This window comes from Heptranchias perlo, chromosome 15 (assembly GCF_035084215.1).
Source record: "Heptranchias perlo isolate sHepPer1 chromosome 15, sHepPer1.hap1, whole genome shotgun sequence".
Lineage (NCBI taxonomy): Eukaryota > Metazoa > Chordata > Chondrichthyes > Hexanchiformes > Hexanchidae > Heptranchias > Heptranchias perlo.
The window spans coordinates 53,384,669-53,400,297 of NC_090339.1; the positions used below are offsets into that span (position 1 = coordinate 53,384,669).

Sequence of the window (15,629 nt, forward strand, 5' to 3'; positions counted from 1 at the left end):
TGAGAGAGGAAGAAAGAGAGAGAGAGGGGAAGAAAGAGAGAGAGAGAGAGAGAGGAAGAAAGAGAGAGAGGAAGAAAGAAAGAGAGAGGAAGAAAGAAAGAAAGAGAGAGAGAGAGGAAGAAAGAGAGAGAGAGAGGAAGAAAGAGAGAGAGAGAGAGGAAGAGAGAGAGAGAGAGGAAGAAAGAAAGAGAGAGAGAGAGAGAGGAAGAAAGAAAGAAAGAAAGAGAGAGAGAGGAAGAAAGAAAGAAAGAGAGAGAGAGAAAGAGAGAGAGAGAGGAAGAAAGAGAGAGAGAGAGGAAGAAAGAGAGAGAGAGAGGAAGAAAGAGAGAGAGAGAGAGGAAGAGAGAGAGAGAGAGGAAGAAAGAAAGAGAGAGAGAGAGAGAGGAAGAAAGAAAGAAAGAGAGAGAGAGAGAGAGGAAGAAAGAAAGAAAGAGAGAGAGAGAAAGAGAGAGAGAGAGGAAGAAAGAGAGAGAGAGAGGAAGAAAGAAAGAAAGAGAGAGAGAGGAAGAAAGAAAGAAAGAGAGAGAGAGAGAAAGAAAGAAAGAAAGAAAGAGAGAGAGGAAGAAAGAGAGAGAGAGAGAGAGAGAGGAAGAAAGAGAGAGAGAGAGAGAGAGAGAGAGAGAGGAAGAAAGAGAGAGAGAGAGAGAGGAAGAAGAGAGAGAGAGAGAGAGAGGAAGAGAGAGAGAGAGAGAGAGAGGAAGAAAGAGAGAGAGAGAGGGGAAGAGAGAGAGAGAGAGAGAGGAAGAAAGAGAGAGAGAGAGGAAGAAAGAGAGAGAGAGAGGAAGAAAGAGAGAGAGAGAGGAAAAGAAAGAGAGAGAGAGAGGAAGAAAGAGAGAGAGAGGAAGAAAGAGAGAGAGAGAGGAAGAAAGAGAGAGAGAGAGGAAGAAAGAAAGAGAGAAAGAAAGAAAGAGAGAGAGGAAGAAGAGAGAGGAAGAAAGAGAGAGAGGAAGAAAGAAAGAGAGAGAGAGGAAGAAAGAGAGAGAGAGAGAGGAAGAAAGAGAGAGAGAGAGGAAGAAAGAGAGAGAGAGAGGAAGAAAGAGAGAGAGAGAGGAAGAAAGAGAGAGAGAGAGGAAGAAAGAGAGAGAGAGAGGAAGAAAGAAAGAGAGAAAGAAAGAAAGAGAGAGAGGAAGAAAGAAAGAGAGAGAGGAAGAAAGAAAGAGAGAGAGGAAGAAAGAGAGAGAGAAAGAAAGAGAGAGAGGAAGAAAGAAAGAGAGAGAGGAAGAAAGAAAGAGAGAGAGAAAGAAAGAGAGAGAGAGGAAGAAAGAGAGAGAGAGGAAGAAAGAGCTAGCTGTTAGGTCTTGCACAATGTATCTATATTTTACCCTGCATCTTTACATAACTGTGGTATTGGCAGCTGTGCAATATTATAGTATGATACACACTGCCACATTCTTCCTGAATTCAGCATTTCTGAAGAATTCGATATTTGTGAACCATTGTTGAATTTTTCCAAGCACAAAATAGGAGAATCTAATTTCCGCAATTTACTATTCTCTGAATTGGTGGGGTGGGGACTCCTTTCTGAAAAGCCAAGGCTGCAACAATCTTACTGTGATGTTAAACATTTCTTGAACTATGAATAGCCTCCTTCCTTCCACTTTATAAGTGTATTGGCTACAAACCATCGACTCGTGTTTTGTTGGCAAGATGTTTGGTTTCAGATGTTTTTTTTTGCTGAAGTGGTGTGTATTTAAAATTAAATATTGCTCCCAGTTGATAAGTACACCACTTGATGTTGTACAGTGGAATGTGCTTGCAGTGATCATGTGGATATAAGAATCAAATCCTGTTTACCAAAACCCATTTCGATTAATCCTGCATGTTTGCCATTAGTTGCAGTGATCTGTTTGCTGGGATGAAGGTGGGAATCCTTTGCTCCATTTGTTTTGTCTGTTCTTGTACCGGCAGTTTGAACATTGCAGAACAGGAGATTTGCACAGCTCGTGGTTAAACACCGCTCAAACGGCACTACACCGGATAAAATACCTTTCCATGACAAAGAACCACTGTATTTAAATAAAACACAATGAATGCCTAAAACTTAAAATCAAATTTAACAGGAGCGCCTGCTTTTAGCAACGCTCTGCTGTCATCCATCAGATTTAGTGATCACCTGGTTATACTGATCATTTGGGGATCTGTCCAAATCCATCACTATAATCAGAAGGCGTTATAATTGAGTTATATTAATTGTTAAGGGCCCAGGTTTAGTCCCTCGTCCGTGCTGAGTCAGCAATATGGGCGGCTCTGTTGGTACAGCACCCCTAGCTAATGGAATTGGAAAAAGAAACATACAACAGGGTTCCAGCTGTCTGGTGACTTTCGCTGGAAAGTGCACGTCAATATTGTACGAGAATGTGATCAAGTTTGATGCTGCTCATCGTTAAAAAGCTTGCTGACATTCATTTTCTGAGCTTGCAGATGAAGAATGGCCTCTGGGATGTAGTACTAAAAGGTACCTAACATGGAAGTGTAACCAGCACATCAGTGCCTTTGGAAAAGCAATATAGGAAGTTTTTTTTAAAAAAAAGAATTATCTATTTTGAGGACTATTGAAAATTTAGTCTCTTCCACCTTCCAAACATTTCAGTGATAAACAAGTTCTGATTTAAGATGGTGGATCACCAACATGCTGTGTAGGTTAGATTCTTCCGCCATGCTCGAGTTTTGCATCTCAGCCATATGACTTTAATGGAGAAAATACCCACAGAGTGAGAGTTATTCAGGAGTGATCTCATCTGAACTTTTAGTGGCTGGTTTCAGAGTAACATTAGTTAGATTCAGATCCTTCTTTCCCCCCACGCCCAAAACGATGGTTATGGCTCAGGGAAAAATGGAAGGGAGTGAAGAGAAAGAGAACAAAATAAAGAGACGGGGAAGCAATGATTCCAGCCTTTTGCGTGGATTAGCTGGAAATGTGGAAAGATTACAAAAATCAGGTGTAACAATGTCATTAACTGTCTAATAATCACAAATCAGATTTCACTTCTCATCCAGTCCCTTTACACCGTGCATCACCTTCAGTTGTGGGGGTGGGGGTGGGTGTTAGTTATCCGACCAGAACGGCCTACTCTTACATAAAGCATCACATTTTTTGAGAAACAATATTCATGAAGTTTCCTTCCTTAAATCCATTCCTCATCACTACTCGATGTAGGTCCAGGGCTACTGATTTCCCTCTCTTTCATTCAAGAGGCTGATGACCGTGCCAAAACTATGGCCTAAATTCATTCCCTTTTAGAACCTTTTAAATTATACTTGGTTGCTTAATTTGTTATTTTGAGAGGAAGAGGAGGAGAGACATTGGAAGCACAGCAAAGACCTCCAGTCTTCACTGCCCTGGACCACATAGACCAGCCCCATTCCATTCACATACCTGCTGACTAGAGTACAAATGCATGGGGCGTACAGGCTGCTTGCTTATACGAACAAGAGTAATCCAATTTAGTCCACTCCTTATAACATACATTAAGTTCACATGGTCATTGACTCTTGGCCACAGACTCACCTAAAGATTAATGGAATCTTCTGAGTGAAGTGAATAAGCACAGGTAATTCCAAGACCCCTGAAGGTAACAAAGCAAAATCTGCAGCTAGAGACATACCTGTCACAGATTTGACCCTGGTGGTTGCCAGGAGAAGCAACGGCTGGCAAGTAAATCCCAGGAGCTCGACTATCAGGACAACCCGTCCTCCCCTCAAATACACCATCATCTCTGCTGTGGTGAGATTACCAGGTGCACAATGTACAAGGCAGAGCGTTTACCAGCTGTGCAGTTCTAAACTAAGTAAATAGGTTGTTTTTCCTCAAATGTATGCAGTAAAATGTTAGCCTAATGACCAGGCAGATGATTCAAGAGACCAGAGACAACAGGCCACTTTAGCATCTGTCTTTCTAGCAAGTTGATTGGGCTCAATAACTCTGCCCAAATGGATTCCCGCAATCTTCCATTCATCAGCATTTTGCTGAAACAAAAATATTCAACTGAACTCTGAATTGTTGGAACACCATTTATATTGTGAATTAGCACTTCTCTTCCACCATTAATCCCACAGCAACACTTGCGTTCCTTACCAATGTTAATCTCATCGTCGGTCAACGTGTCTCCAATGAACTCAAATTGAAATACATGCAGGCTCTGCGAAAACTTCACCACCGCAGAGGAGTAATCTGAAAAAAAAAACATTTAGACATCAATAGCTTTAAAAACAGTCTCCAGCGCTCCCATCTTCTGCAACATCTTACCTTGGCAGCTGGCTAATACGCAACAGGGGCTCAAAGAAATCTCAACCTAGCTGTTGGTAGGCACATGACACAAATTTGTACCAGCTGGAGAGGTCACAAGATCGACTGGTGAGAGAACTGGATATGTCACACTGGTGCAGACAACGCTTCCGATGCTGCATTAAGACAGATGACAGCATGCTACTTTACATCAATCCCACCCCTAAACCTGACCTGCAGATGCAGACACTGGGAAAGGCTTTCCATTCGCCTGTTGTGGCATCAGTGATGGTGAAAAAATCTGATAGCAGATAGACCCACCAATTTAGGTTCAAGAGACCCAGAGAATTGATTTTTTAAAAATTTGACTCGATGGTTATGAAAGCCTAAAAACAAACATTCAAACAGCACAAATCTACTGCAGGGCCAACAAGCACCAGGGTGTTAATGCATGAAAGAGAAGGGCTGAATCACCCAGATCTACCATTTCCATTGCGGCAACACAAGGAATAGGAGTTTTTTCGATGTGAATAAGGATGTCAAATCTAAATTTTTGAAGATTTATCCCTGCCTTCTCCCAAGTTCAAGCACTGACTAAATGCATCATGTGACAAATAAAAATACATCACTGCGGCTCTATCCTCCCTAAATGAACCATTCCCCTTTAATTAGCAAAGCTGTCAACACTGACTAATCCTAATAGTGAGATTTTCAGTTGCATGACATGTACCAGAGATGTACCTGCTCCTATTTCTTATGACTGGTACCAAAAACACAAAAATGGTTAAAAACAACAAATTATGTGCATTACATGGACACAATGGCCATCCAAGGGGCATTAATAGTTTTTTTCCTCTTTATTCTGGTACCAGCTAAATGGATTGCACTGGTCTTTCCTGTTCCTGATCTTTCTCCTCGTTCTCTCTTCACATCTCATGTTGCTGTGGGGGTTTGTATTTTCTCTTACTGGAGAGTGAGATCAGCTATGAACATTGGGCTATCCCAGTGTTCTCAATGTAATACTTAAAGTCCTATTAAATCTACAGTCCCTATAGATTTAATAAAGGAACTTTCGGTGCCTTTATTAAACCTAAAGATCTTGTAGGGACGCTTGGATATTCTTCCCTCCATAATGTTCCCTTGCTGTCCAGTAAGAAAAACCAAGTGCTAGGAATTACTGGCAAATTAGGTTGGATTTGCAATTGCCTCTCAAATGTGGGAGAGCTGTTGGTCTGTTAATCAAGGGTATTGTACCTAATTTTTTTTAACTGAAAACAAAAATCAAAAAACTGCAAATGTTGGAAATCTGAACCAAAAATAAAAAATGCCAGAAACATAAAGCAGACTAGTCAGCATTTGCATTGCAGAGAGAACAGTTAAGTTAGCACTTTGGGCATACAGCCCTTCATCAGAACTGGAAAAAAGATAAGCAAGCATTTTAATAGAATCAGGAAAAAAAAATGGATGTGGGAAGCGAGTGGGGGGAGGGGAAAGAGGAAGTTCTTGTCGAATGACTTGCATCCTGCTTAAAAGAAAAAAAAATGACAAAGATAATCTCAATAATTTGTCCACATCAGACAATGGGAAGATATTGAAGACTTTGAAGAATAAGGAATGTGTAAACAGCTAAGGCAGAGAGGCAACCCAGTGAAAAGATGAGAAGATGGAATGAAAGCCCATAGATCAGGTCTGAAATTAAAACACGAGGGTCCACTGGCCACAAAACATGAATAAAAACACAAGGGTACAAACTTCACCACCAAAACAGTGTCACAAGACCCCAAGTATCAACATAGCTCCCCTCCTGTCAGACACAGATAGACCCATCCTACCGACTGAAAACTATTTTATTTGGAAAATCTCAATTTGTAAAGAAAAAGTAGAATCTAAGATTTGGGTCAGTGTTAACTGCCGACAATGGTGTCCATCATGAATGTCTATCAATTCTATTCTTTGATCATTACCAATCTTTTGTAAACAATTTTACAACACCAAGTTATAGTCCAGCAATTTTATTTTGCTGGACTATAACTTGGTGTTGTAAAATTGTTTACAATTGTCAACCCCAGTCCATCACCGGCATCTCCACATCATCATTACCAATCTTCTTCTTCCTCCTCATTAATTTTCTATTAATCTTGTTTTTTTTTAAAATCAAACATATTGCACAAAACCTTCCACTCCCCACAAAGAAACATCAGCACATATTGTAGCAAAAGGATGAGACACAGCCACCCCCAACACTCCCATCCCCTCCCCCCACTCACCAGGTGTAGACAGAGGAAAGCTTTCAATAACCTCATTACTTTCAAAACTTTTCTTACGGGGAAATCCCTGCATAGTCCTAGTGATTCCCCTCTCGAGGATCCCAGTTTTAACTTATGCAAATTTTGAGGCAAGACTATTCTCAATCGTAGGACTCAAATACCTTTATTTACAGCATACGGAAGCAGATTTAACTGAGTTTCCACAAACCTCGGACTCAAATTAAGCAATTGCCTCGTTCTGGACTGTTCTCGCACTCTCCAAAGTCCACTAGAAGGCTTGCCTGAATTCCAGTTCCATCCCTGCTCCCTTCTTTGTATATCAGCCCCAACTATTCAGCCTCTTCACTCTCAACCCCAGTCTCATTCTCTCCCTCGCTGAGGTCATTGGCCACACACATTCCATGCAGATCCCAAGCAAAACCAAACTTCAACTTCCTCTCCTCAGTCTGCAAACAAGGCCATGGAATCCACCAGCAATATATAACACTGGATAATATACAGCATTTTATATATGTCCCATTTCACTATATTTTACGTCTAAATTATTTCAGCACTGCACATTGGCTCAGGAGACAATAGAAAATTCTTATTGCGGTTTAGAGAACACATGCTAAAAATGAGGAAGCTGGCAATAAGGAGGAAGTCTGGGAGAATGTTTTTTATGCAAAGGGAAGGCCTTTGAAGTGGATAGTATGAATGTTACACATTTCTGAAGAGAAAGGGGATTGATAAATTTAGTAAGAAGATAAGTAAATTGGTTAAGAGCTATCAAACGGGGATAGCTTTGCTTGGCCTAAAAAATTCCTATACGGGAATACCATAGGCACAACAGTTGCTAATGAATCAACCAGCCATTACAGATTAACCTTGAATATTTCAAACATTTTCACAATATTTCCACATGTAAGCATTGGCCAGACATCCAGACAGCTGATGCAAACACCATCGCCCTAGAAACAAGAACAAAAATGCTAAGTCTTTGGATAGAGCGAGTAATTAGAGGCCAGTCAGCCTAACCTCGGTGGTGGGCAAATTATTGGAAACAATTCTGAGGGACAGTGTTAAATCATTTAGAAAGGCACGGGATAATCAAGGACAATCAGTATGGATTTGTTAAGGGAAGGTAGTGTCCGACTAACTTGATTGAATTTTTTAAGGCGGTAATAAGGAGGGTCGATGAGGGTAGTGCGTTTGATGTAGTGTACATGGATTTTAGCATGGCTTTTGACAAGGTCCCATGTGGCAGACTGGTCAGGAAAGTAAAAGCCTATGGGATCCAAAGGAAAGTTGGATCCAAAATTGGCTCAGTGGCAGGAAGCAAAGGGTAATGGTCGACGGATGCTTTTGTGACTGGAAGGCTGTTTCCAGTGGGGTTCTGTAGGGCTGAGTACTAGGTCCCTTGCTTTTTGCAGTATATATCAATAATTTAGACTTAAGTGTAGGTGGCAGATGATACAAAAATTGGCCATGTGGTTGATAGTGAGGAGGAAAGCTGTAGACTGCAGGAAGATATCAATGGACTGGTCAGGTGGGCAGAAAAGTGGCAAATGGAATTCAATCCATTGAAGTGTGAGGTAATGCATTTGGGGAGAGCAAATAAGGCAAGGGAATACACAATAAATGGGAGGATACTGAGAGGTGTAGAGGAGCAGAGGGACCTTGGAGTGCATGTCCACAGATCCCTGAAGGTAGCAGGATAGGTAGATAAGGTGACTAAGGCGGCATAAGGGATACTTTCCTTTATTAGTCGAGGCATGGAATATAAGAGCAGGGTGTTTATGCATAAAACACTAGTTAGGCCACAGATAGAATGCTACATACAGTTCTGGTCACCACATTACAGGAAAGATGTGATTGCATTACAGAGGGTACAAGGGAGATTTACCAGGATGTTGCCAGGTCTGGAGAATTTTAGCTATGAGGAAAGATTGAAAAGGCTGGGGTTGTTTTCTTTGGAACAGAGGAGGCTGATGGGAGATTTAATTTAAATAGGTAGAAGGATTAGAGGGGAGCGGAGGAGAAATTTTTTCACTTAGAGGGCGGTGGGGATCTGGAACTCACTGCCTGAAAGGGTGGTAGAGGCAGAAACCCTTGTACATTTAAAAAGTACTTGGACTTGCACTTGAAGTGCCATAACCTACAAGGCTACAGACCAAAAGCTGGAAAGTGGGATTAGGCTGGATAGCTCTTTTTCGGCTGGCACAGACACGAAGGGCCGAATGGTCTCCTTGTGCCGTAAATTCCTATGATTCTATGATGCATCTTGTTCCAAATTATTGTAATTTGGCCTGGGTTCAAATCTAGACTACACAATGAAAGTTTTACTTTTTTATTTTTAAAAAAATCCCTCCCAATTTGTCTTCCTTCTCTTGGAGACATTGACTGTTGCTGGGAGATGATCCCAGGTCACCTGCCCACATCGGTTAAGAGACTGTAAATGCTTTGCGATAGGAAAAGTATCAGAAAGAACCGAACAGAAAATGAGCCTAAACAAGTCAGTTTCCCTTTTTCACTGAGCTCAAAAGCCACCCACCCACCATATCGCTTAATCTCCCTTCTCTTCAAATCTCTCCCGCCTTGAGATGCTTCTAACTGCCTCTTAAATTTAGTTATACAGCCTATTTCGATGACTCGTTTGAGTAACTTGCTCCAAAACCCATTACCATGTGTGTAAAAGTGCTCTGCTCAGCAACCCTCCCTAGCCTTAACTTCCTCATTTTTAAAATCTGGGGAGGAAGTTAAGAGGAAATTCCCAACTCAGACCAACTATTCCAATTATTGTAATCATGGTTACGTAAATCGAGGACAACAGGTATCTCAGTGACATCCTAACGAGAAGGTCTGAACATAAATATTCAAAGTGATACCTTTGCAATCTGACCTTGAATATGTATTATCTTAGCACTTCATGCTTTTTTGTGTCAATGTAAAGCATTTTTTTTTTGGCAGAAGATTGGAAGTACATCTCATTAGTCACATCAGTATTTCTCGGGCTGACAGGACGAGACCTATCCGGTCATGATTTCACATCCAGAATGCTGCAGGCAGGCTGGAAAACTTAAAGAAAAGAACTCCAGGCAGTTTCTATTAATCCACTGGCATTCCTCGGATATCTAGTTCTCAGTGCTAATTTACTTGTGCTGTTTCAGCTACACAGGAAGTTTTAAAGTGAAAGTATTTACTGAAAGCAGCCATTGATAACTGAAGAGATTGTCGGCAGCATGAGCTAGTAGATCATGAGATTACAATGCTTACTGTCACTTGATGTGTAGGAGGATAGCTGGGCATTTTATAAACAGTCTTAAGAATGCATGGCAGAAAGAAAAAGTCATTCAGCTCATGAAGCCCAATCATTCCAGTGGACTATGTACAATCTACATGCTCTATAATACTCAATCTCCCCAAGTCAGGCGAATAATCATAGTTTATAACTTCAAATGGAAGACACCATGGGACTCCTCCCTGACCAATAAGGCAATTAAGTAAACTCAAGTACATCAATCTAACACAAGTCAACTACGACCTTTTCCATTCCACAAGGTGTCCCATTGTCAGAACAGACTTGAGCTATAGCGTTCCATAATGTTTCCGTATATCAGCTTGCATATCCAACTATTCTTAGGGACATAGTAACTGCATTTGCTGAGCACGTAGCCCACATGTTCACAATTCTATGAACCCATCAATACCTCTCTGATTCATGATTTAACTTGTATGACCTAACTTTTACCCATTTACTTGTTTTATCCCCCAAATTGTTAAGAATGTTTTCAATCTCTGCAATAGGCCACCTTGCTACGAAGCTGGACAAAATATATGCCCCGTTTCTGTATCAGTTACAGCCAGGAGGACTAGAACCAGCCTCCCGTGGATCTTTACTCATCACTGCGCTCCAGCACCGTATACATTTATCACAGTCTGTTTTCTATAGCTGAGCCAGTTTTGAATCCAAGTTGTTACTCTGCCATTGACAGCATGAGCCTTAATCTTTTAAAGTTTGCATTTGGCTTCTATCAAATACCTCAGTCAGTCATGGCTCAATTAGTAGCACTCTCGCCTCCGTATCAGAAGGTTGTGGGTCGAAGTCCCAGACTTGAGCACAAAATCCAGGCTGACTGAGGGAGTGCTGCACTGTCAAGAGGTGCTGTTTTTTGGCCGAGACGTTTAACCAAGACCCAGTCTTCCCTCTCAGGTGGACAAGAGAGATCCCACGGCACTATTTCAAAGAAAAGCAGGGGAGTTATCCCCCGTGACCTGGCCAACATTTATCCCTCAGCTTACACTGCTAAACAAAAACAGATCATCTGGTCATTGTCCCATTACTACCCTCCTTGCCTGGCACCATCACTCTTGCCCTCTACCCTATCACAGGCCTTTCCTTTTGTTCTTTCCTCCTCCCACCCTTTCCCTGGCTCTGTACTTGCTTAAGAACTAATTCTTTAACATCTTCCAGTTCTGATGAAAGGTCTTTGACCTGAAATGTTAACCGTTTCTTTCTCCACAGATGCTGCCTCACTTGCTGAGCTTTTCCAGCATTTTGTGTTTTTATTTGCTTCTGGTCATTATCACATTGCCGTTTGTGGGATTTTGCTGTGCACAAATTGGCTGCTGCGTTTCTGACATTGCAACCATGACTACACTTCAAAAAGTACTTGATTGGCTGTAAAGCACTTTGAGACATGCTGAGGTCATGAAAAGCACTATATAAATGCAAGTCTTTCTTAAAATCAAATATAATCCTATCCACTGGCTATCTCTTACCTTATCCACTAAAACTTACACTCTCAGCAGAGACATTAAACACGATTAAAGTGATAATTGCCAACAATTTTTTTAAAAATCCTATGTGGACATCAGCCAATAGCCAGTATGATATCATTTGTTGAGATGGGGCTTTTTATGATCTCTCCAGAACAGTAAATGCTGAAACTTGTCATTCTCACACAGATAAAATAAAAGAAAATGAATGACAGGAATCAAATCCCAGCAGGTCAATTTTGAAGCAATACTGCATTGTCAGAGGTGTTACACTTTGGGTGACATTAAACCACAACCGATTCAACCTGTTTTGCTGGTTCGGGTGGACATTACAGATTCCATGGCACTATTTGAAGAGTAGGGAGTTCCCCAGGCACCTGGTCAACATTCCTCCCTCAAACACAACCACCAAATGCAGATTAACTAGTCAGTCGTCCATCTCATTTGCTGTTTGTAATACTTCCCTGTGTACAAATGGTCACCAGATCTGCCTACGTAACAGTCAATGCACTTCAAAATAAATTGCCCCATGTGAAATGCTTCTGGACATTCCCAAGAGACACTAGAGGTTATTTAAAATGGAAATTATTCTATCATCATCAGGAGAGGAGGGGAGCAAAGGTTGGGGAGAGGGGGGAATTAAATCAAAGCATTGCTGATCAAAGGTGGTTCCTGGTACAGAATGGTGGTCACATTTACTGCTTTCAAAAAGTTCCAAAAAGTTATTTATTTTTCAACTTTGAAACTTCTGAACATGAGGTGCTATGGAAATGCAAGAATTTTTGGAAACAGGTTAAGGCCATTACACCCAATGAGTCAATCAATAGGTCACTACCATCATATTCCTCAATCGCTTCTCTCCAAAAAACACATTTGGTGGTCTCGTGAACCCATTTATACCATTGGCATCAATGGTCTTCCCATTAGCAATGAGAATTAGATATTCTTTCCTTGGAACATAATTTTTTTTGACAGATTGTGGATTCCCTTTAATATAATCGAACAAATTTTTTTTTAAAGCTGCTCCAGGTTTCACCACTGGGGATTACAATTTATTTTTTTTAAAATGTGTTCTCTGGTTATCGTCAAGACTGCAAAGGTTACATTTATTGGCCATCCCTAGTTGCCCGAGAAGAACAATGAGTCTTTAAAAATGTTGGTATTTTAATGAAAATATATCCCAGAGTGTTACTTTTAACACTCTGAAAGACAACATTCCAATTGTTCAATTATGGGTTTAGTCATGGGTGGAACATGGATCAATAAAGCATAATATGGATATGATTTAATGCACCATCACTATAGACACCTCCCAGTACACACTAACCCTACGGCTAGTACCAAAAGCCACGACATTTGTTATCTCCTCCTTATTCTTATGTTTTTTTTTCAGGCCACACGCTAACTGCAGCTAAGAAGGTAAGTTTTTTTTTATTTGTTCATGGGATGTGGGTGTCGTTGGCGAGGCCAGCATTTATTGCCCAAAACTAATTGCCCTAGAGAAGGTGGTGGTGAGCCACCGACTTGAACCACTGCAGTCCGTGTGGTGACGGTTCTCCCACAGTGCTGTTAGGTAGGGAGTTCCAGGATTTTGACCCAGCGACGATGAAGGAACGGCGATATATTTCCAAGTCGGGATGGTGTGTGGCTTGGAGGGGAACATGCAGGTGGTGTTGTTCCCATGTGCCTGCTGCCCTTGTCCTTCTAGGCGGTAGAGGTCGTGGGCTTGGGAGATGCTGTCGAAGGTGGTATGGCGAGTTGCTGCAGTGCATTCTGTGGATGGTACACACTGCAGCCACAGTGCGCCGGTGGTGAAGGTGGTGAATGGGGTGCCAATCAAGCAGGCTGCTTTGTCCTGTATGGTGTCGAGCTTTTTGAGTGTTGTTGGAGCTGCACTCATCCAGGCAAGTGGAGAGTATTCCATCACACTCCTGACTTGTGCCTTGTAGATGGTGGAAAGGCTTCGGGGAGTCAGGAGGTGAGCCACTCGCCGCAGAATACCCAGCCTCTGACCTGCTCTTGTAGCCACAGTATTTACGTGGCTGGTCCAGTTAAGTTTCGGGTCAATGGTGATCCCCAGGATGTTGATGGTGGGGGATTCGGCAATGGTAATGCCGTTGAATGTCATGGGGAGGTGGTTAGATTCTCTCTTGGAGATGGTCATTGCCTGGCGCGAATGTTACTTGCCACTTATGGATGTTGTCCAGGTCTTGCTGCATGCAGGCTCGGACTGCTTCATTATTTGAGGGGTTGCGAATGGAACTGAACACTGTGCAATCATCAGCGAACATTCCCATTTCTGACCTTATGATGGAGGGAAGGTCATTGATGAAGCAGCTGAAGATGGTTGGGTCGAGGACACTGCTCTGAGGAACTCTTGCAGCAATATCCTGGGGCTGAGATGATTGGCCTCCAACAACCACTACCATCTTCCTTTGTGCCAGGTATGACTCCAGCCACTGGAGAGTTTTCCCCCTGATTCCCATTGACTTCAATTTTACTAGGGCTCCTTGGTGCCACACTCGGTCAAATGCTGCCTTGATGTCAAGGGCAGTCACTCTCACCTCACCTCTGGAATTCAGCTCTTTTGTCCATGTTTGGACCAAGGCTGTAATGAGGTCTGGAGCCGAGTCGTCCTGGCGGAACCAAAACTGAGTGTCGGTAGCAGGTTATTGGTGAGTGAGTGCCGCTTGATAGTGGATGAACTGGATGTGGATGAACTGTTCCTAGGCCTTTAGATGATGTAAAACAGCAGCGGTGATTACAACTAGCCTGCTGACTTTTCCTCACTCCCTTCCCTTAGAGGAACATTTGGGAACTCCGCTGTATAAGGAGGGGAGCAGGTAGGAAGAGAGCATTTAGAAGCACACAGGGGTGAACCCATGTTCCACCGCTCCATGATGCAGTACAATGTTGTACCAACCAACACACCAGCAAGGAGGAGGACTCTTTTATACCAGAAAATGAAGTGATGGCAAGTGTCAAAATGGATTTTGCTCATGTTGAATTTTCTTTTAAAAACTTGTATTGCTAGAATCAGCATACAAGAGCTAACGTGAAATCAGTATCACCCAAGGTATTTCTCAAGGAGAATTGGACCAATTCCGTTCTAAATATACCAACTATGACATTCTATACATATGCAAATTGATGAACTGAGAATGATAGGAAGCTCCAGATGTCAATTTGACTGGAATTGTCACATTCACAGACAATCATTCTACACCATTAATAGAGATTGCTTCCATTCAATGAACAGCTATGTCGGTACAATGCTTGCTCAAAATTCAACGGGTAGGGACTTGGATTGACAGCTGTTTGAGACCAATAGCACTGCGGACCGTAAGGGGCACGAGGTCTAATTGGAGTAAGCATTGAAGTTGAACCCAAGGAAATATCCTGCATAAAAACCTAAAAACTTTGGCCTTAAGTTTGAGTTCATGAGGGGCCCAGAAATGATTCCCCAACTGACTTTTCCCTCTCCACAAGTAAGTAATTGTAAACAATTTTACAACACCAAGTTATAGTCCAGCAATTTTATTTTAAATTCACAAGCTTTCGGAGGCTTCCTCCTTCGTCAGGTAAATGTTCAGGAGCTCCTTGAAGCCTACGCATTTATACATCACAGAACAATACATGGTGTTTACAGACTGCCCCTGCAACTGCCCGTTGCCAAGGCAATCACCGTGTTCAGACAGAGAGGTGTCACCTGCAGAACCCCCGAATACACATTCAACAAAAAAACAAACAGGAAAAAAAACAAAAAAAAGAGAGGCAGAAACATCCGGAAGGCAGAGAAAGCCAGCAAATGACCCATTATATTAAAAACAGATAACATTTGTTCGCTGGTGGGGTAACGTGTAGCGTGACATGAACCCAAGATCCCGGTTGAGGCCGTCCTCATGGGTGCGGAACTTGGCTATCAATTTCTGCTCGACGATTTTGCGTTGTCGTGTGTCTCGAAGGCCGCCTTGGAGTACGCTTACCCGAAGGTCGGTGGATGAATGTCCATGACTGCTGAAGTGTTCCCCGACTGGGAGGGAACCCTCCTGTTTGGCGATTGATAACAATCGCCAAACAGGAGGGTTCCCTCCCAGTCGGGGAACACTTCAGCAGTCATGGACATTCATCCACCGACCTTCGGGTAAGCGTACTCCAAGGCGGCCTTCGAGACACACGACAACGCAAAATCGTCGCGCAGAAATTGATAGCCAAGTTCCGCACCCATGAGGACGGCCTCAACCGGGATCTTGGGTTCATGTCACGCTACACGTTACCCCACCAGCGAACAAATGTTATCTGTTTTTAATATAATGGGTCATTTGCTGGCTTTCTCTGCCTTCCGGATGTTTCTGCCTCTCTCTGTTTTTTTTTGTTTT

At 42.3% G+C, this 15,629-nt stretch overlaps 1 protein-coding gene across 3 annotated transcripts in view; it reads right to left on the reverse strand.

Annotated features, from left to right (window-relative positions):
• Nucleotides 1-15,629, reverse strand: part of ophn1 (oligophrenin 1) — a 211,963-nt gene that overhangs the window by 135,567 nt on the left and 60,767 nt on the right. For all 3 annotated transcript variants that reach the window (XM_067997231.1, XM_067997232.1, XM_067997229.1), the window contains exon 2: nt 4,076-4,171. In XM_067997231.1, coding sequence (XP_067853332.1) covers nt 4,076-4,171 — 96 coding nt within the window. The remainder of the gene's footprint in view (nt 1-4,075; nt 4,172-15,629) is intronic.